Source organism: Rhodamnia argentea, chromosome 9, assembly GCF_020921035.1.
Source record: "Rhodamnia argentea isolate NSW1041297 chromosome 9, ASM2092103v1, whole genome shotgun sequence".
NCBI lineage: Eukaryota > Viridiplantae > Streptophyta > Magnoliopsida > Myrtales > Myrtaceae > Rhodamnia > Rhodamnia argentea.
Genome location: NC_063158.1, coordinates 17,101,098 through 17,122,882, shown reverse-complemented (window position 1 = coordinate 17,122,882; position 21,785 = coordinate 17,101,098). Strand labels below are relative to the sequence as shown.

Below are 21,785 nucleotides of genomic sequence, written 5' to 3'. Positions count from 1 at the left end.
TTTTAGGTACCGAAAGGGCGTTGATAGAAATAACAATATAATCAAGTCAATGTACCCAAAATCTCTAGTTCGGTAGAATCGAACGGATTCTCCTAACTGCTGAGTAAAGTATCCCATGACAACTCAATTGCATGTACACCTTCGCACATGTCACACGATCGTATTAAAGATTGAACATGATAAATTTTTCTTTCTTCCTCATTGCAATTCGATATGGGTCTAAGAGGACCCACGCTAAATCTGTCAACATGGTTTAGCAATCCGTTAACCCCATGTGGCACGCCACGTCATTGTGATATATTTACCCCAATTTTTTAGATAAATATATTACACATATACAAATTTGAGATTTCTGATGTCACAAGAAAAAAGTTTGGGATAAATATGTCATAATAGTATAAGTTTATGGTAAATGTGTCACATAAATACAAGTTTGGCATATTTTATGTTACAAAAAAAATAGAGTAAATTTGTTACAATGAGCATAGTTTAGGGTTTTTTGTGGTATTTTCCCACGTTAACATTATACGTAAATATGCCACTATCACGTGCAAAACACGTGGCTATCGAGGATTTTAGTCATTGGTCCGTCATTTGGAGGTACGTGACAGCCTGTGGCTACGTATCCCCATCTCATCGGCCTCCGTCTCCGTCCCTCTCTCGGCTGCGCCACCTGTAAACCCTAAACCTCAGTCCCAGCACCACACTACTCACCATTTCTCTCTACCGCACGAAACTCATTCATGGACTTGTGGCCGGCCATGAATTCCATGTGACGTTCGCTCAATTTCTCTGTCCGATTCTGAAACCCTTAAACTCTCGTGAGCTTCAAAACCATTTCCCAAGATGACGCTACACTCGATCGTCATCCAGAAGCTCCTGAGCACGAACGCCCACCTGGGCCGCCGCGTCGCCACCCACCACTTCAAGCTCTTCACCTACGGCAGCCGCAACGGCATGACCATCATCGACTCGGACAAGACCCTCATCTGCCTCCGCAACGCCTGCGACTTCATCGCCTCCCTCATCCGCCAGAAGGGCCGCTTCATGTTCATCAACACCAACCCGCTCTTCGACGAGATCGTCGAGCAGATGACGCGGAGGATTGGCTGCTACTCCCCCAGCAGCAACGCCCTGTGGCGGACCGGCGGGTTCCTCACCAACAGCTGCAGCCCCAAGAGGTTCAGGTCGCGGAACAAGAAGATCTGCTTCGGGCCGCCGCAGCCGCCGGACTGCCTCGTGGTGATGGACACCGAGCGGAAGTCGTCCGCAATCCAGGAGGCCGAGAAGCTGCAGATCCCGGTGGTGGCGCTGGTGGACTCGAGTATGCCGTGGGAGTGTTTCAAGAAGATCACGTACCCGATTCCGGCGAACGACTCGGTGCAGTTTGTGTACCTCTTCTGTAATATGATCACCAAGACTTTCCTGCTAGAGCAGAAGAAGCTCGCTGCTGTGAAGGACCGGTTTGGTATCGCCTCTGCGTCTGCGTCTGCCTCTATCCCAAGGAGTCAAGCTCGGTATGCAATTTTACATTTTGATGAACCACGTGATTCATTCTTGTTTGATTTGAATTTCTCCAAATGATTAGTGCATTTGGTAAGCACTTCTGGGGCTGCATTTATGAGGATTGCTGCTGTGCGTATGGGAAATCATTATTTCTTTATTTTGGATGTTGGAAAGTAAAATCATTTGAAACTCCAAGCATTTTAATTTATTCACCCATGTCCGGTGTGCTAAATGGCTGTGTCATAAGCATTTTGTGGTTTCATTTTTTGTTTATGGATGTTTTAGATGTTCCAAAAGTTCGCAAATGACTGAGTTTTTTGCTTTTCCATGATTGAGTTCTGGATTGAAGGGAGGAGGTGCCACGCATTGAGGAGAGCAAGAGCGAGAGTGATAGTGGGACTGAGTTTGCAAAGATTCAAGTGCCTATAATTCCCTATGAAAGATTAGCTCCTTTTCCTGAAGGTATTATCCGATCCTGTGCTGCAGTTTCTGCGTATACATTAATGTCAAGTCAGTTTTCTCTGATTCCATGGTTACAATCTATAAACTGATAAGATGGGCTTTATTTCTTTATACCGGTTGGAGACATCATATATTGTTCTTTTCACTGGTACAAATGGACATAATGGTCTATATTTCCTTGTCATGTCGATGTTATTGGTCCAAAGTTCCATTTTTCTGTTTTCTGATTTTCTGTAGTTTAGTTTGCTTTGATTTTTTTGTTCCTTTATTATTTCTGTACACCTCCTGTAACTGCAGATAATATACCTGTCTAATCTGATAAAATTTCCCCTTTTTCATCCCAAAGGAGAAGGGAAATGAAACATGACCTTTTTCATAAGAAGGATTTTGTTTCTTGGATTGATACAGATGTTGCTGAAACTAAGAAGATTTTGGACAAACTTGTTGTCCTGAAGTTAAATGGAGCTTTGGGAACAAAAATTGGATTTGATGGTCCCAAGTAAGCATCATTACTTATCTGGAAATTTCTCGATACTCAGTTTTATATTTGGGTTCTCTGCCTGAGTTATGTATTGTATCATTTATTTTTGCTATTATATCTTACTTACGGTATATGATTCATGTTCGCAAAAATTTGTTTCTTTTGGTTTTCTTTGAGAAAGTTGGCTTTTCTTTATTTGACGGTACTCTTTGTTTTAGAATTGTTCTTGTCTGCTATAAAATAGGAATCCTCAGCCTCCCCAAGGTTTTATGTTGGAGTAGTCGCATATACTGCATGAATTTAATTGGATTGGCGGAAAACAAATATGTTTCTCTCATTTTGTGAAGGTAAGGGTATCAGATTGAAAACCTTTACCTTCTTTTTTTGGGGGTTTGGGGGGATGGGGTGTGAAGATTGGGGGAAGGGTTTGTGATTCGAGGGAGATGGGAATGCAAATCTATGCGGCGCGTCTTGCTTATATGATATTTTCTATGCCCTAGAAAGTTGCTTGAGGTGTTGCTGATCATGCAAAATCTTTAATGTATGTCAAGATTGCTTATTCTTTTTCAAAAAGCTATGTTGCATAATCTGTAGTTCATGATCGTCTGTCGATTTGAGGAAAATAAAAAATGCTGAGAATCATTTACTTACATTGGCAGTGTCTGATATATGATGTTATCAAGTTCCATCGTTACAAGTGCAGATCTACTATCGAAATCAGCAATGGAATGACAATTCTGGGCTTGACAGCTACTCAGATAGAGGTATATTACCGTTTCTGTGGTTGGTATGTAGTTGAAATTGAAACTGACCATCCTTGGCTTTGAAACGTTTAATTCTTCTGTTTTTGCATGTTGTAGCATCTCAACTCAAAGTACGGATGCAATGTGCCCCTGGTTCTAATGAATTCATCAAGAACACATGATGCTACCCTTGAGGTGACAACTTTTTCATCTGTTGATATTAGTTCTTTATTTTGTGGACTCATGAAACTTTCCATGCTCTTGCTTCCTGATCCAGGTTTGGGGTAAATATTCCCAGTCAAACATTGATTTTCATGCTTTTGAGCTGGTTCGTGTTCTTTAGTCATTTTTATGCCTGAGTACACATAATGATTTCTGATATACTAGCTTTTGTGGAAGGATCTTGTTAATTCTCCTTTTTTTCCTTTTTTTTATTTGACTCAGAACCAAGACTCACAACTGAAATCATCTGGGGAGCAGAGCAGCAACAATGAATTGTATGTTGTTCTTTAATTTTAATGTACTTGCTTGTGATATTTGTTACACAGACCAAATTTTGATTGTCATTGCCAGAAGTGCTGTTTTCCAATTAATTGAAGGTTTGACTGGTGCAAAGAAACATCAATTCTGTGCCTATGTGCTTGAAACCTCATGCTTTCCTTGGCAATTAACAAAACTGGAACTGCGACTAAATTTTTAATTTAAGTAAATCAAATTGTAAATGAATTGTGATCGAATCGAGAAGTTGTGTTCACTTTCAATTTGTACCTTCAAGTCGAATCATTCTGTCTATTGATTGAAATGGTTTGGATTGTGAATCGTTCAGTCCTACAGCAGTCTATCAGGTTACACTACACCTTTTTCTTTCCAAGTTATAAGAATCGGCAATCGATCATGTCTGACAAGTCACATCAATCCTTTTAATTGTTGGACCACTTTGGACTAAATTCATTTGTGTATCCTTTTTTGATATGAAGACACATTCAGGTGTCAAATTTTTCTGCTTTAGTAAGTTTTACAGAATTGCCGTATTCATTGCCCATTGATCCATATATTTTACTATTAACATATCTGTTCAGATTCAAAACTTGGTCATAAAGTAATTAATTCAGGTAATTACACAAAAATGTTGCCAATGTCAACATTAAATTGTTGTTAGATCAACCAATTTTCCATGTTCATGGAGCTACTCTCCATTTTCTCTGTCACTTGGTCATTTTGGGTTATCCTGCTGATGTGTTTGAACTTGTTGTCTCCTGGGAGAGGCGAACTGATATCTTTTGGTGATAGGGCATATGCTAACCAGGGTGCTGTAATCGTATCTTTGATGAGAAGTGGAACCCTTGATGTGTTACTGTCACAGGTTGTCCTCTTTTTATATGGTTACTATTTCTTTATTGGTTTTATGTTATCATCGATATTAGAATCATAATTGAGCTATTACTTTAGAGGTTTTATTTATTTATTTATTGCAATTTAGAGGTTTTAAAATGAGTTGTTTTTCAGGGTAAGGAGTATATCCTTGTGGTGGACTCAGATAACACCGGGGCAATCATTGACCCAAGTATCCTTGTACTTATGGTGATTGTGGACATTTACTTTGACTTTGATCCTTGTGTTTTGTTTTATTTTATTTTATTTTGGGAAGAGAGTTTTGTTTTTTTTTTTTTGGGGGGTTTTTTTTTGGGGGGTTGGGGTTGGTTGTTCAGTTATTGACTGCTCATGGATATTGTGCTATCACTGGTTTTCCTTAATTTGTGTTCACAGTGATACTAAACCACCTAATTCAGAACAAAGTTGAATGTTGTATGGAGGTAGGTAGCCAAGGTTGCTTTCTGTTTTCTTTATTTTTCTTCAGAATGACTCTGGAATTTGTTGTTCAGGTAAGGCCCACTGCATCCATCGATGTTAATGGGAACTTTGTAAATTTTGAAGAGAGAAAGTTCCAGGTGGGTAGTATGTGACTGCTTTACTGCTCCTGTGGTTCACTTTTTAAAAACTATGGGTCATTATGATAATCTCAATTGAAAGCCTTGTTTAATTTTCCAGAAAAGCTTTGTTTTACTGATGAAGTTGAAAATAATTTTAGTAGTGCCTTATCCTTGAGGTGAGGTAATTGGATTGAGTGGTACTAGCTGGAGCGTGAATCTCTTCTCTTTGCTTTAGATAAATGATTCAGCAACACAAACATTAATGGTGCTAAGAGGAAAAACATTAGGAGATTTTATCAGGCCGAAAGACAAGAAAATTCCTTATTCAAAAAAATTTAGAGGTATCTTAAGGAAAATCAAATCAAATGAATTTTAAGAATTAGGATAATTTTAAGAGGACAAAGTGCTCAGAAAATGGATTGGAGGTGCCGAAATTAGAAAAACTTGAAAAGTTCAGAGACACAAAAAAACAGAGTTCGTTGGGATCAAACAGTTAAAGAAATTTTTTTGATTATCTATTAATCAGGTCTGAGGGGGGTGCATAAACCACGGACTAACAGCTTCGTGCTTTGTAATCTCTATGCCACTGGCTGCACTCTCTGATGCATTTCTGTAATTGGTAGGATTTGCTTCCTTGCAAGTGCTGTTGTGTTAGCTTGATGCAGACTGAAGTAGGGAATTTTCTTTCCCATTTGGATTATTAGTAAACAGTAAATTGTCAAAAATACTAGTTTGTTTCAGGGATCAGATAGGGAAGAAATTGAAATTCAAGCATCTGTCAATGAGTTTGCATCGGGATCCATATGATAATATCCAAGCTTTAAATTCAAGCCCCCCCCCCCCCCCCCCCCCCCCCCCCCTCCCCCCCCCACACAAAAAAAAAAACCAAATAATAAAATTTCTTTTCCTTTCCTTTTTTTTTTTTTTTTTTTTTGTTTTACTAACGAATTATTTTTTTATTTTTTTCAAAAACTTAGCATGCTGTGCCATGAATTTCATAATCTTTGGTGGTTATAAAACCTATTCCCACACTTACTGCTAATAATGAATTTTGGGTTCTGCTTCAAATGAGATGCTAGGAACATGTGGACATGTTTATTATAGCTAGTTCTAGTTCTTGTTGGAACAATGTGTGAGGATGATTGTATGCTTTGCTTGCCTCATGGCGGGGAGTTCTTCAAAAGCTGAAATGTAGCTCTTGTCCTTCGCCAACATGAACACTAATGAGTTTGTCCTTTTTGTTGTGCACTTAGCTCAGAGAAATTGCTCAGAAGCCTTCTGAAAGAGTAAGCATCCCAAACTGTGATTAAGGAAGGTTACTTGTTAAATAATTTCCTTAATATTTGCAGCGTTTCATTGTGTTACTTGTCTAACTATGAGTTTTTTCATCATCTTTTTGAAGTTCTCAGAGAAGTTCAAATTGGTTGATACAAAAAACATGTGAGTGAAATTTTAATTCTGACAAAAAAAAAAAAGAAATTTACTTCATTTTGTTTTGGCTTGCTAAAAGCTTTTGGATACAAGCCTGAAAGAGTTCTCTACTTTTTTTTTAATAGGTGGATCAATCTGAACGCCATCCAAAGACTTGTGGATACGGATGCACTGAAATGGGTTAGTTTATATCATATTATGACGCTTCTCTTTTGCCATTCTGTGAATTTGAGATTTAGATACGTAGTCATGAAAAGAAAAGGTTAACTTTTTTGCTCTTGTTGCTGCAGGAAGTAGATGCTGGTTCATCTCTAATGCGAGAAACAGCGACTAGTTCAATAATACGAGTAAAAGCCTTTCTTCATATGAGTTTGTTGTGCAATGTTTGTTACATTTGGTTGGTGCTTTTTTCATGTGGAATGTTATATTCCTTCTTCTTCTTTTTGCCTTTGATCCAGTTTTTTGAGCATGCAATTGGTATTTCCATCCCTTCATCCCATTACTTTCCACTGAATGCAACTTCAGATCTACTTCTTCTCCAGGTATTATAAACTACAGAGCATTCTCCAATCTGCACTTTGTGCTTGATATGAAGGCTATCTATAACTCTAATGTTCATATGCAGTCAGATCTATATGCCGCATCTAATGGAGTTCTAATTAGAAATGCTGCCAGAACTAATCCCAAAGATCCTTCTATCGAGTTAGGACCTGAATTTGATAAGGTGAAGATTACTTTAGTTGCATATTCTTGTACTGCCTGTTACGGATATTAATGTCATTTTTCATTGTATCTGCCCTTTTCAGTTGGGTAATTTCGCGAGCCGCTTTGAGTCTATTCCCAGTGTAGTTGAGTTGGATAGCTTGAAAGTCACTGGTGATGTGTGGTTTGGAAATGGCATTAAGCTCAAGGTACAGACATTGCACTTGGCATTTTTTCTTATATAATTTGTCCGACTATCAAGGACCTGCTACAAATTTAGATAGAAGAAATGATACCTACAGTAAAACCCACTGCTGGTTAAACTGTGATGATTTGCTTACTCTATTTAGTCCATCTAGAGTATAAGTTGCAAGAAAATCTATGTTTGCTTAAGGATGCAGTCTTAGCAATATTGCTTTATTTAATTTAGATCTAGACTGTCATGCAGACTCCCCTCTGCGTAGAATTTATGCTGTCTCATGTGGTAAAGTACTTTTAGATGTAATTTGTAGTCAATCAGTACAGGGAATATACTGAGACATATCAGGATGGACATATTTCGTGTAAAATGTTATGTGAAGTAATGATTTAGTAGAGACGACTAATTGTCATAACCATTTTTTATTGTTGATCTCATTTGCTGATCTCATTTGAGTAGAAATGGATTTTCACTCATGTACTTTAGAGGTTCATTGTAGTTTTCCAACATAAAAATGATAATTGGGGGTTGTCTCTTGGAATGATTACTTGTTCTGACATTTTTATTTTCTGGCAAAAGGGGAATGTCAGCATTGTTGCAAAACCTGGGACGAGGATTGAAATTCCTGATGGAGTAGTACTTGATAACAAGGTATGGCTATGGTATTCTTAGATTGGTCGTGGATGTGGTCCTTTCATTCAGCTCCATTCCTGCTCTAATTCTTTTGCATCATTATTCAGCTCATAAATGGCCCCGAGGATGTATGAGAAGATGATTTCAAGGAATGTAAGAGCACAACATTTTCATTTAAAGTGTGTTATTCTTAGATAGTTTTGTTCCTGGTTCTGTTTTCACTTTAAATTTATATCTACATACTGTGAAACAAAGAAATAAAATGCCAAGCAACAAGCCGAAAGAGGGCTATTTACGTGCCACAAACCTGTGTTTGATCTCATAAATATGCTATTTATATTCAAGGTGAGGCAATTTTGATGTCAATTAAATAAAGATGAAAGTGAATATCTTGTGTGACAAGAAAAGAGATCTGAATTGATCTGGGGAGTGGGGATAATGCCTATGGGGTGGCAGCTAAGCCAGTAGCAGGCTAGAAGGTGGTTGTGACGGACCCTGACTGGATCTTTTGAAAATCCTGCACGTGGCCTTGTGCTTTCTCATTTTTGCCATTGCATGATTGGCGATCACTCTGTCTTTCGTTTTTCCATGAAATATTTGTGTGTAATTTGGTAGAGAACTGTCCATGAGAGATTCAACAGATATAAACTGGCCACTGACGTTATTCGGGCAGTATCAAAAGCGATAAAGAGGGTGATATGAGCAAGAATACCATATGCTTGATGATATCTCTTGTTCATTTTCTAGTTGCCTTGTTTTTTTCTGCTAAAATGCTTGATGAAGTTTCTGTCATCTATTCTATTGCAATGTAATGTAAGGGGAGTTCTTCATCTTGCACAATGGGGAGAGTGGAGAGTCCGAAACAGTGCACGTGGATTTCTTTTCACCAACCCCACTTTCTTTGTTTCTCATTTTCTTTGTGCTGGTATTACTTTTCAACTAATATTTCCACACAATTTGCTTTTCTCTATGTACTTTTCGATACATGGATTTGTTCGACCAAAAGAAGAAATACATGGATTTGCAGTATCTATTGGATAGATCCCATTTTCATTATTATTAGTTGTACTTTCTTGATTGTCATTTGATGAGTCGGAAGTTAATGGCGCATATAGTAGTGTTAATGTTCGCATAATGTATATTGTTATGGGCTGTTTAAAGCTTATTTAGTTGCAAGATTTTGTAGGAATATAGATAGTAATGACATATCCATTCCACACGTTCTAATCATTATGGCACATCAACATCTACTATTCAAGCTTAAGGCACATACCTATTATATTGAATGCCTATACGAACATTTTGACAATTATTTTGTGGAGTTTTCGGAGAACAAACGAAATTCTTTCGTCTTTAATCGTTCCCTATGGTTTTGTGAAAACTCTTTTCTTATTTTGCTTTCTGAAATTCCTTATTTCTGCGATTAGCATAAATATCAAGCATGATATATAAATGATGAGGTGGAAATTTTCGACTTGGCACGACGTAGATGTATAATAAGAAAAAAAGATACTGCCAATCAAGTGTGTGCTTAGACGGCAAGATAGTTCAGTTTTTCCCAAATGGTTTTGGGCTGAAATTGGTGGGAGCGCTCCATGTGTAAAATCATGAATGAACCAGGCAAATTTGAGGGAAATGCACATTTAAGATTGCCAATAACACCTGATCATAAACCCAAAAATGCTAAGAAATAAAACTTTTACCACTTTATCTCGATTGAGGGTGAGCATCGATCTCAGTTCGACCTGAAAATCAGCTCAAAGCGGCTGGTTCAAGGACGATTCTCCCTGGTGGGTCTGGCTCATTGTCATCTTCAACCCTTCAAAGATGGTTGCCAAACTCACTGGTCTTGCAAGAAGTTCTATTGGCTCCGTCTGGAGTTTGATTCTCGTTTGACATGATGACCGTCTTCCACATGATCGTTTAAGCTTCTACGAGATCCCATCTACTTCTTTGGCAAATGGGTACCTTGGATGCACAGGTTTAAGGCAAAAACAAGGAGAAGATAGGGTTTGCATTAGCTCCTGCCTTTCTCTCACAAGTCTCATAGTACCTACTGTCACACACACACACACACACACAAAAAAAAGGGCTTCGCCCATAACAAAAAAGATTTTCACCTGGTTTTGGAGTGGCTTTTTATGCATCGAGTCTCCTGTGAGACCGCTCGCACGGAGTAGTATGATATATTGAGTTTCGCAATGGCTGCCTGTTTCCTGTTGCTTGTATAGGTTACTGCAGGGGCTGGATGTCGTCGAATATTCTCGCCTTCCATGTGCTTTCTTTATGGAAGCACATACAGGGGTTCATATCGGAGAGGACATTTTAGCTCCTATCTCTTCCTTTATAGTGCTTCATCGTCTCCCTTACTCCTCAAAGAAAGCTTCAACGATCATAAGGAGGACATTTTACGGGTTTTGTAATGTGATTTACAGATCAAGTCTTGCTCCCATTCGCTTGCTTTCATGACAAGAACGCCATGAGAATTGAAACGCTGCGCATCTCGTAGGGGATGGAACTTTGTGAGAATGCTAGATGGGAGTCGAAGCCTTAGAGGAAAATTCTAATTTTCTTTATCATTTTTTTGTCGGTATTTTTTTTTTTTTCGATATCTGATGTAGTTCCTCAACTTCCAAAATGCCAATCAATGTTGTTTTGGATAAGCATGTTGACAATTCAACTAGTTATCTGAACTTTTAAAATAATTGGGGTAGGCCAAGCAATTCCTAGTAAGCCCCGCTTCTAGCTCACCAAGTAAGAACTCCTTAAGACAACCAAATCGTACGGGATTAACCTTGCAACAGATTCCAATTTAATTCTGCATGGAGCAGTGATTCGGGACGCGTACATGCCACAATCCTAAGAATGGCACTTATTAGTAATTTGCAGGAATTATTTGAAGGAAATATACATTCATTTTTCATGAATAAAGTATTTTGATTTAAATTCTTTTCTTCTTAAGAGGTGGAATAGAATAACACGGTTGAAGTGTAATGATTATACATCTGCAATACGTTGTATGTTCCTGAATAGGTCCCATTTTTCTACCCTTTCTCGGGAGTCAATGAATATTCATAGCATTTTACCTTGACATCAAAAAATAATTTGACCACGTGATGTGAATTTTTGCCACGTGGATTGCCACAATAGTTTCTATTAGGGTCAAATAATGATGTGAATTGTCACGTCGTTTTCCCAAATTAGTAATTTTTAACCTTACTTTTTGGGCTATGTCTATACATATTTATGTGCATGTATGTATGTGTACATGGAAGCCAACATGACATCTACCGATAAATCTAATGTTAAGTTAACAGAAATTAAGGTCATGTCAGCTGACGTTATTTGAATTTCTAACGGAAGGACTACATTGATTGAATTTTGAAAGATCAAGAATTAGATTGAACAAAAAAAAAAAAAAGTTCACAGACCACGCGGACTATTGAAGAGAAGTTCATAGATCCCCCATGCCATCATCCCCTTTTTAAATAGTCCGATGATGTGACTTCTTGTGCATGAAAAATGGTTTACGAGTATCACTTTCTATTTGTAGACCTCGTGCAAATGCCGTGCAGATATTTGTTTGTTGGTTTCTTCCATGTTTTTGCTGGCATTCATGGTGGACACCATCATCGAATGATCGATCTTGTTGTAAGGGCAGTTAGTCGCGTCTATCTCTACTGATCTTGCTATCCTAATTACTTTTGGTAGTCAAGATAAAATTTATCATATTGTATATTTGGTTTCTTTCCAAAATAGGATAAGACCGGATATAATATGGATATAGCCTGAATAAGGCTATTTTTTTTTTTAATATCCATGGTATAAAAAGCTATTTTTCTTAAATAACAAACTTCTTATATTGATCAAATTCCAATAATAATTAAATGTGAACAAAATTTACATTCTAGAAAAAGAAAGAAAATTCAACAAAACAAAGGTAACAATAATTTTAGTTCTTATTATTCCTAATTTTATTTATATATTTGTCTTTCTTTTTATTTTATAATGTGGTGTAGTTTATTACAAATTTTCATTATTCCTCCATAGCTCTACAGTTCACATCAAAGCTTCACAAACTACTAATCTTTTTGGAATTGAGAAGGTGAATGATCACGCTTTCTCTCTCTCTCTTACTTGATTTGACATTCACTACTGATCCATATCGTCGACGTCGTTGTAGCCCATCTACAGTTTTTATCATAATAATAAATAAATAAATAAACCCGGTAGCTCTCGAGATCTTCAATGAGCTCCTTCGTTGTTTAAGGTTTACATCATACGATACTCATGGATTGATCACGGGAGGTTATCTTTATTTGTGCATTTGTATTTTCATTAGGAGTGTATTGCGAGAGACTCTTACCATCTCCATTTGTGCATTTTAGAGTCTATTTACACTTATATATGATTTCTATCCAAATCGGCATTATTAATGTGATTCATCAAACAGTGGACATGATATAGTAAAGTCCTTGGTTTTAATATCATAGCCAATCCTGGTTAGAAATCCAAAGAATTGAACACAACCTTAATTTCTAATAGGTTCAAATATTTGTTTATTTGAAGTTTCATTGATAATAATCAATAACGCTTACTTAATTACGTAGTAGATATACAGATACTAGACAATATCAATCTTTTCATTTTTAGCAAGCTGAATGTTAATTAATCCATATTCCCTTTTTTTTTTTTCCGACGGGCTTGATGAGTATATGTTGCCACACCTCCTCAATGAGCTTACAATTAGGTTATGGCATTTTCAATCGATACTATGTATATGCAATCCAATTGAATTAGTTAATTTTGTACTGCCACTATAGAGAATGGTCCATATTAATGTGTTACTAAACATTATTACAAAATTTGGACTTACATTTAGATGTCAATGTCTAATTTAATTATGTGATTACTTGCTCAATTAAGATTATTCACAATTCAGATCACATGCCATGTGAAGCAACTGCATTTAAAGTCACATGTAATTTGCCACATTACAAAGAAATTAAGATCGACAATTCTCAACACAACTCAATTGCACGATTACTGCACGTTATTAAATAGGTTCCCATATAGCATAAATGGATGGGTGCCATAAATTGGATGACATGAGGAAAATCGTGTCGTGTGCAGTTGACCCTCATATGTTGTTTAGACACAATTGACACATTTAAACTAGTTTATGACGGTACAGGTGTTCATCTGTCTTGACTTTTGAGGTGCTCGTCCGACCTTCCATGATTGGCATGGAAGCTGCTGGCGTCCATGAAATAACAGACAACTCTATCATGGTGGGTAGCGTCGACATCAGAAATGATTTTTTCCGCAATATAGTTCTCAATGGAGGCTCCAGTCCTGGTAACACGATGGTTAAAAAATAGTGGCGCCCTCAAGCGAAAGTACAATGTTCGGATCAAAGGTTCTGTTTTGGCATCCCTCAACACCTTCCAACCGATAACGAACCTTGCTTAATCGTGATATAATTTGGTTGGAGGCAAGTCTAGCTACACTTACTCAGACAGTAAGTATATCACATCCTCTCTTTTTCTTTTTTTTCCTTCTGAGTGCAGATGTCGATTGCAAAGGCGGAGTATGATGAATCGGGGGGCCATCGATTGTTAAGAGAAAATGCTTCTAATCATCGAGTGCGAGTCGGCAAACATCGTAGCAAGAGGTTCTTTTATCACGGAGAGGTTTTCATCTGCAGAAATTCCTTCTTTTTTAGAGTTTCCAACTTTTCGGTGTTCTTCCCCGTGATTCAAGACTATTTCAAGGGAAACAAGAAACGTAGATGCCACGCCATAATTCTCATTTCTGAGAAATGACACACACTGATTAGTCTATAAAAAATGTAGAACCCCGCTTAATCCTTTTAGCCGCGAATCAGCATTTTTTAAATTAACATGTCGAAACATGTTTGTGAAAAGATGTTAATGTATCCTATTATTTCACCTTCCTTTGGCTTAGCTGTCTTCAACCTCCTTTGTTATTTGTTTGCACGAATGTTTCACAAATACTGCACGTTGTTAAATAGTTTTTGTTTAGCATAAATGGGTTGGTGTCATAAACGCAATGACAAGAGGAAAATTGTGTCTTAAGCGATTGACCCACTCAAGACTGTTTAGATGCGAATCAACACATTTAAACTCGTTTATGACACGGCAATATCATATCTTCCGCATGTTGACTCGCTTAACTTGTTCAAACACGAATTGGCACGTCCAAATTAACATGTTGAAACATGTTAACATGAGTTATTGTGTGCAAACGTATTTTACGCATTTCGGAACTTTCTTTATTGTATATAGTTACGTAATGAGACCTTTGTCTCATTGCATTAGAGTTGGCGGTCATTTCATCTCAAATATGTAGTTAAGGCGTGGTAATACTTGCGGAACTCATATACGGCCGTGTCATACTCGTATGGACAAAGATTAGTAGCACCAATTACACTTCTCGTTCATAATTGAGAGAGGAGCTTCTAACTAAGTTTCTGAATTAGAAGTATGATAAGCCAAAAACAATGTATTTTTAGCTGATGTGATTTTCACTTATCTTAAAACGAAGTCTTTCTTTTTCACTAAAACTGCACTGGATAAAGTAAATATGAGATTTTGACTGAAAAAAGAAGAAGTAAATATGAGATACAAAGTTTGGGAATCCAAAGCTTTACTCGCTAGTAATCTAACAAGCGAATTGTCCCCGACCTCAACCTCGACCTTGATCTCTTGCACGAGGGATTGTTCGGCTTGTCCCTCGAGGTCGGCGACCTCGACCTCGACCTCGACCCCGTGCTCGAGGGAAATGGCATGACCTTATTAAGAATCCCGGGTTAAATCTTCATCTCAGGTTCGAGGGCATTTCCTGGCATTTTCTTTTGTTGCACCCAAATATGTATTTATTTCATGGCATTGGAAGGTCTAAGGCTAATTCTTCTGGTGACTTCCCAAGCGTCCGCGGTCGTTTTTCTAGGGCATCTTCATCTTTTTCCGATCAAGATCATGGTTGGCAAGTGTACGATTGCATGTGGGAAGCACTGACGCTCTCCGAAAGCCTCCGTGTTGTGTCCTATGCTTTCCGACACTCTGATACTCTCCGACATGCGACCGACAAGTGGTCAACGCTCTAGACACACTAGACATACGCGAGTCTAGCATCCCGACACGTTTTTTCGACACAAACATGATCAATTTTAAGTATTTTTAATAAATTAGGGGTCAAAATGTAAATTTATTGAAAAAATATATACTTAAGTCATATTCCTAGCCACTCTAAAATTAATATACCCAACCAACCTAAAAAAATCTAATTGTGAATCCCTAACAAAAGAAGAAGAAACTTACCGATGATATTTTTATATATACATGATAATTTTTCATGTGTATATAAAATAATACAGTTAATATACAACGTGTCGAAATTCTTTATTTTTTTAAAAATGACATATCAACATATCGTGTTGTATCGTATTACATGTCACATGTCGGTGTCGATGTTGCTACTACTTAGATTGCGATAACACCATATTCCACGTCGGCTAATTTGCAGGATTATTTAAGTGAAGGAAAACATTGAGTAAATTTATAAAAATTGAAGGATTAGATTGAAGAAAAAAAGTTTTGGATCAATATAAAAAAAAATTAAGGGTGAAAGATTTTGATCCCATGCTTACTCATAGCCTTGTTTAGTTTATACAAGAACAAAAGTCACCAAAAATACGAAACCATACCCAATGCAAAACATTCCATAACTTTTGTTTGTGACGCCAAAGATTGTAAACTTATAGGTGTGACACATTTACTCTCCATCTAGATTTTGTCAATAAGCATCATTACAAATTTGCTTATATGAACTCCGAAAAGCAAACATCTCACCGATGTGGGACCAATATCCAAATAATTTCTAAACTTTAGCATCTATCTCAATTATATTCAATTTTTTTCTCCTAAAAAATCTCTCAATTTTTACTTTTATATTAATTCTACCGGTCTAATACCCAAAAAAATCTAACTTTAGTATTTGTTCCAATTATATTCAAAAAATTTTTTCTTATAAAAAACCTTCAACTTTTACTTTTGTCTCAATTCTATTACCATTAGCCTTCCGTCTATAATCACCGTTAGTTAATCCTACGTGACATTTTCACGTTATTAATGAATTACAACTTAGCAAAGCTAACATGACAAAACCTCTAAACTTCTCTTATGTTGTCTATTTTCCCTACACTTTATCGGAAGATACAGAGCCACTCAAGACGGTGCATTTCGAATTCTCCATGACATTCAATAGCTTAAAGAACAGCTAGATGTGGAGATCTAATTATTTGGACGAATGGTCTTAAATCTCGTCGTCCACGAAACCTGCTGTTTTCGAATTGCAAGGATTTATTGGTAAGTTCGATGAGAAAATTCGAGACACGTAGAATTGACTAACAGTGATTATGGACAGAAGGTTGAGAACAATAAAATTGAGACAAAATTAAAAGTTGACGGTTTTTTATGAGACAAAAAAAGTTTTGGATTTAATTGGGACATATGCTAAATTTTGGCCTTTTTTGGATAAAAGTGAAAGTTGGAGATTATTTATGAGACAAAAAAATATTTTCAATACAATTAGGATATATGCTAAAGTTGGGAGATTTTTTTGGGGTATTAGGCTCACCGACGTGGCTTAAATGAAATAAAAACAATGTTATTTCTATTGAAAAATCATTTGACGGAATTTTGATGAAAGGTAAATATGTTTTACGAATAGAAAAAGTTTAGGATAAATATGTCACGGTAAAAGATGAGTTAAAAATGTTATAATAGTCTGAAATTTTTGGCAGCTTTATTTAATGGGCCCTAACGAAATGAGCCCACTGCAAGGGCCGAATTGGAATTTCGCCCGTCACAGTGCACTGGATAGCGTCTCGCTCCTCCACTGCCGCTCGTCCTACCGCGAAACGGGTGAAGCGAAGAAGATAAACCCGCTCCTGCAAGTCTCTCTCTCTCTCTCTCTGCGAAGATGGGCATGCCCTCGACGCTCTCCATCGGCCATTGCCGTCCTCACTCCAGTCTCTCTCTCCCCAGACTCTCTTCCTCCTTCCTCCTCCAAACCACCCCCAGACTCTCCCTCCGGATCCCCGATGTCCCCCGGAAGCGACCCGCCCATCGCGGCCTCGCCATCGCCATGAGCATGGAGGCTGGAATCGGCGTCATGGGCACGAAGCTGGGCATGATGAGCTACTTTGAGCCCGACGGCACGGTGGTCCCGGTCACCGTGGTCGGCTTCCGGGAGGGCAACATCGTGACCCAGGTGAAGACCCAGGCCACCGACGGGTACGACGCCGTCCAGGTCGGTTACCGGCGGGTCAGGGACCGGAAGCTCACGAAGCCCGAGATGGGCCACCTCCAGAAGGCGGGGGCGATCCCGATGAGGCACCTGCAGGAGTTCCGGCTTCAGTCCTTGGACGGGTTCGAGCCGAACCAGCGGCTCGTGGTGGACGAGGTCTTCAAGGAGGGTGACCTCGTGGACGTCTCTGGGACCACCATTGGCAAGGGGTTTCAAGGTTTTTTCCTCTCTCTCTCTCTCCCCCCAAGATTTTTGAAGTGTTGTCTGTTTGAATTGAGTGTGATATGGCAGTGCGTCTTTTAGATTTGCGAATGCAGCTCCTTGAAAGGTTGTCAGTGCGATAGTGGATGAGTGACGATTGTGGATGACTGAAGCTGTTAGTCTTTCAAGAGTGTTTCTTCTCTGGGTATTTTTTTCTTTGGTTTGTAATGAGTGCTTATCTTGTTCAAGAATCAGCAATACAGCTGATTTTTTCAATAAGGTCGCATGAACTTGAAATTACTTTATGAGATGTTAATCTGAAGAGGAATTCAGATGCAATTCGCTTGCAAATATTGCACTGTGGAACAATGTGCTGTTGTTCGTTGAGCTCTTGAGTATGTTCCTGTCGGGTTAAGCACTGGGAGTCATCGTCTTTCTGAAAAGTTACAGAAAAAGTTGCCAAAACTGCAATCTGAGCTAAATTAATTTTGATAAGACTAACAGAGATTTGACAATTTCTTAGTATCCGTGGATGCAATCTCCCACCCACCTTACCCAACATGTCAAACAATGTTTCTTGTTCATTAACCTCTTGATAATGTGCCTGGTCAGTTAAACACTGATGGAGTCACCATCTTCACCTTAAAGTGTTAGCTTAGTGGGGAATTGAGGCAGACATTTTATTCATCTATTTGATTTTGAAAGTGCGAATAGCTATACTGAACTGATAGGCAGGAGGATGCCCAGGGGCTTGTTTGATGCTTCTGAGGAACAGGGCAGGGTGCCTTTTCAGTCATTGCAAGTTTTAATCACCTTGAATGTGAGCCTTTGATTTGATTATGAAGGAAAGAGATGTTCAAGCGTATGTCCAGTCCAGTTCTCCAAAGTTTTAGGCTTAAGTTTTGCAGCTTTTTTTTCTGTTAGTGACACAAGGGAGGGGCTTTTGACCATCTGTCCTGTGGTTGTCTGACTTGAGTGTCAATAATCATCTGGTGAGGTTTCAAAACAGTTCTTGGTTGTTACTGTTTTGTCTGCTCCTCTTTGTCCAGTTATTATGGATTGGACAATCTTCCTGCAGCATCATGTAGTTGTTCTTGCATTACTGTAGAAGATGCCAGTTTGAAAGACCGCATAATGCTGAATCTTTTGAAAGATTGCCATTTAATCTGGATTTTGGGGAGTTGCTAATTTTTCCTTGCAGCAGTGAACTCAATAATTAGGTAGGAAGTGGGGTGTGGATGCTGGGAAGATAAGTTTATGGGAGGCTAGATGAAAACTGATATGCATAAGGTTTCCTTGAAAAGAATTACAAGGTGAACTTGGTACACATATAGTTGTTAAGGGGGCGGCACCGGTCATTACCAGCCCCCTTTAGATTCATCATTATTTTCTTGAACTGAGCTTTGACAAAGGTACTAATTTTTATTTTAATTTCTTTATGGTCGAGGCAAAGATACTATTTGGGAGTATACTGTTTATGTGGCGTTTTAGTTCCCTTAAATCTGTTGGTTATTTTGTGAATGAGGTCTTCTTTTAATCTACCAAATTTCCATGAAGCCTTTTCTGGTGGCTATTCCTGATGACATTGCATTGGATGTATCTGTTCTTAGAGCCAGAAAGGTTAAGCTAACGGCACTATGCCTTTTTCTGCTGCCAAATGAGACAACGTGGAAGTTTGTTGTAGTTTTTTTACAACAAATCCAAACTATTTAGGAGAAGTGGTGACCGATTCTAGGAAAAGGAAAGACTACTGTTTTCACATTGATTTGGCGTCAGTCTTTTGTCTTGAGGAGGAGGTCAAGAAGGAATTATAACTTAATAATACTATCATGTGTGTGATAAATATGATTTGATTTTTTGACAAGTAATTTTCTTAGGTTTGTTATGCTCAGTGATGTGATAGTATGCTTGAAAGACCATATCTAAGATTACATTGTTTGTTGGATGGATGCCAGATTCAAATTGCAGCAGTTATGTCTCGATCTATAGATTACAATGACGCATTATTAACTCATAGTTCTTTGATTGAAACGTTTGCTTTCATATTTAGTTTCATGGATAAGTGAAAAAAGAGAGTAAAATCTCTCTCTTCTCTCTCCCCCATGAGGGTGAATAGAAGCGTGCACTGCACACTTCAGTCTGGTTTGCATTCTATTCAAAGCATTTTTCTTCCTCATCTCACCGCTATATCCAACAAATACACATGTCTCTGCGTTTGGGGATAACTTTCTCCTCACTCTAGCCCGAAAGGCACTCTAGTCCTCATTGACTCTGACGCCTTCGATCTAATGGAATTAGTGGACGACTCTGAATGCGGAGTAAGAAACTATGGGCTTGTTTGATTGACAACTTGCTAGTTGACAGAAGCAACCAAAATGCATGTGCTGGTTGAGCCAATCCAGAATATATATGACCCAAAACCCCAGAATTCGCCCCTTTCACCTAGTGAAGCATATTTTTCTTACTCATGTTAAACTCACTGGTTGAGACGTGTCAAGCTCTAGAGGACAAAATCTTGATTGATGGTGGGGTTGGTTCAAATAATTTCTGATTGAGAGGATTTATGGCAGTGGATATGCAAGTCGTTTCAATTGTGTAAGGCCTAAGTTTGTTTTGATTGGTATTTTCTGTGTAGGAGCCCCTCTGTTTTGTTGTCAGCTATGTGATTTTACATGTGGAAATGAATTGGATGCTCCATGTTCTTCACTGATGTGGATCTAGTCTTTTACACAAGAGCACAGGGGCTTTTTGCTGAAGTGTGGAAGCTAGGGGCTTGTTTGTACCATCACAAGTTTGTTGAGGTGCAGTGGAAATAGTTCAAAGCAGTTAATATCTGTACTCCACAAGTCTGTTAATGATTGTATGCCTTACAAGCAGATTAAGCAATTTTAAGCGGCCCTCTTAGGCATAGGTATTCTTGTCCTGCTATGAAAAGGAAAGTAGATCCTTATTCTGTAATGACACATCAGATTCATGATGAATAGAATACCTTGAGCTACGGTGCAAGCTTTTGACATCAGTGAACTTTTACCATTTGCATGTGGGGAGAGCACATAAATAAGGGGATATACTTCTGAAATATTTCCTCCATATAAGGTTTTCTCTATCGTTCAAAATGGCATCATCTGTCTCGACTTATTTCTAGGCTTCAGATCATGATAACGTTTATGCGTGATGTCTTTAGCTGTAGAATTAGTATGTTGTTCTTTCTTTGGTTCTCAAGTTCTTGATTCTTGCTAATATTGAGGATCAAGAGGATGTTTCTTTTTCCTTGTTCTTGTGGTAAAATTCTTGAAATGGGCTCCTTTTTATTCAGATCAAGGAAACATGAAAATGCTTCATCTTTGCTCTTTTTTAATTAAATATCTCAGACAGGCTGATCTTGACTATTTATGTTTTTCCTTACAGGTGGGATCAAGCGGCATAACTTCAAAAGAGGTCCAATGACACACGGTTCCAAGAGCCACAGGCAGTTGGGTTCGATTGGTGCGGGAACAACGCCTGGTCGTGTATATCCTGGGAAGAAGATGCCTGGTAGGATGGGAGGATCAAAGAGAAAGATTAGGAAGCTTAAGATTGTAAAAATCGATAAAGATCTGAATGTGGTCATGATCAAAGGCGCCCTTCCTGGAAAGCCAGGTAATCTTTTGCGGATAGCACCCGCGAAGATTGTGGGGAAGAACATTCCTAAGAGTTAGAATTTGTTGCATTCCTTTCTATGTTGGTGTAGATTTTTTCTGCATCGGGTGACCATCAATTGCAAGCCAATGTTTTTGGTTGACGAGATGCGGTTAGATCCATTTAGCATTCATACCCCCCAATGAAAGGGGGTGGTGAGCGAGATCTAAATAGTTTGCATCATAATGGTGAAGAAAAAGAGACGAAAATGTGATTAGTAAGCATCTAGAGAAGTTAATCCGTCATAATTATTTTATTTTAGTGGGCGGAGGCCACAAAATTCTTGAGAATTCTTCAGTTCTTGAAGTTGGCGCGGCACCCATATAATTGTGCTTATAAATGATTGTCCTCATAAAATTTCTTCTGTAGTAAGCAAACTCTGAATCAAGTCTAGGCAAATGAAATTTGTGAACCATTGGAGTCGAAGTCATGTCCAACGTTTGTCGAATGCTACAGTGTCTCTTTTGTAGTCTACCTTGGCAAGC

At 38.2% G+C, this 21,785-nt stretch overlaps 2 protein-coding genes across 5 annotated transcripts; both read left to right on the top strand.

Moving 5' to 3' along the window:
• Window positions 1-589: 589 nt before the first annotated feature.
• Window positions 590-8,390, top strand: LOC115755555 (ribosomal protein S2, mitochondrial-like). 4 transcript variants are annotated; one of them, XM_048284947.1, is made up of 20 exons: window positions 590-1,517; window positions 1,856-1,968; window positions 2,377-2,467; window positions 3,153-3,213; window positions 3,310-3,387; window positions 3,470-3,520; window positions 3,637-3,689; window positions 4,483-4,555; window positions 4,699-4,756; window positions 4,960-5,006; window positions 5,076-5,141; window positions 6,377-6,409; window positions 6,526-6,563; window positions 6,680-6,734; window positions 6,845-6,901; window positions 7,013-7,096; window positions 7,180-7,278; window positions 7,361-7,465; window positions 8,035-8,106; window positions 8,196-8,390. In XM_048284947.1, exons 1-20 carry the CDS (start codon window positions 847-849, stop codon window positions 8,220-8,222), a joined length of 1,932 nt encoding a protein of 643 aa, XP_048140904.1. In that variant the 5' UTR covers window positions 590-846; the 3' UTR covers window positions 8,223-8,390. The 4 variants fall into 4 exon arrangements, 2 of the variants coding, with proteins under 2 accessions (XP_048140904.1, XP_048140905.1); XR_007199658.1 differs by lacking the exons at window positions 8,035-8,106; window positions 8,196-8,390 and having other exon boundaries at window positions 7,184-7,278; XM_048284948.1 differs by lacking the exons at window positions 3,470-3,520; window positions 3,637-3,689; window positions 4,483-4,555; ... (10 more) ...; window positions 8,035-8,106; window positions 8,196-8,390 and having other exon boundaries at window positions 3,148-3,213; window positions 3,310-3,361.
• Window positions 8,391-17,001: 8,611 nt separating this feature from the next.
• LOC115755554 (50S ribosomal protein L3, chloroplastic) lies at window positions 17,002-21,403 on the top strand. Its single transcript, XM_030695004.2, has 2 exons — window positions 17,002-17,638; window positions 21,031-21,403. Exons 1-2 carry the CDS (start codon window positions 17,095-17,097, stop codon window positions 21,318-21,320), a joined length of 834 nt encoding a protein of 277 aa, XP_030550864.1. The 5' UTR covers window positions 17,002-17,094; the 3' UTR covers window positions 21,321-21,403.
• Window positions 21,404-21,785: the final 382 nt, after the last annotated feature.

Coding starts and splice junctions, on each gene's coding strand:
- LOC115755555 (XM_048284947.1), top strand. CDS start 847: ATGACGCTACACTCGATCGTCATCCAGAAGCTCCTGAGCACGAACGCC. Junction 5,007..5,075: donor AAGTTGAATGTTGTATGGAG/GTAGGTAGCCAA, acceptor TTTGTTGTTCAG/GTAAGGCCCACTGCATCCAT. Junction 6,564..6,679: donor TTGGTTGATACAAAAAACAT/GTGAGTGAAATT, acceptor TTTTTTTAATAG/GTGGATCAATCTGAACGCCA.
- LOC115755554 (XM_030695004.2), top strand. CDS start 17,095: ATGGGCATGCCCTCGACGCTCTCCATCGGCCATTGCCGTCCTCACTCC. Junction 17,639..21,030: donor CATTGGCAAGGGGTTTCAAG/GTTTTTTCCTCT, acceptor TTTTCCTTACAG/GTGGGATCAAGCGGCATAAC.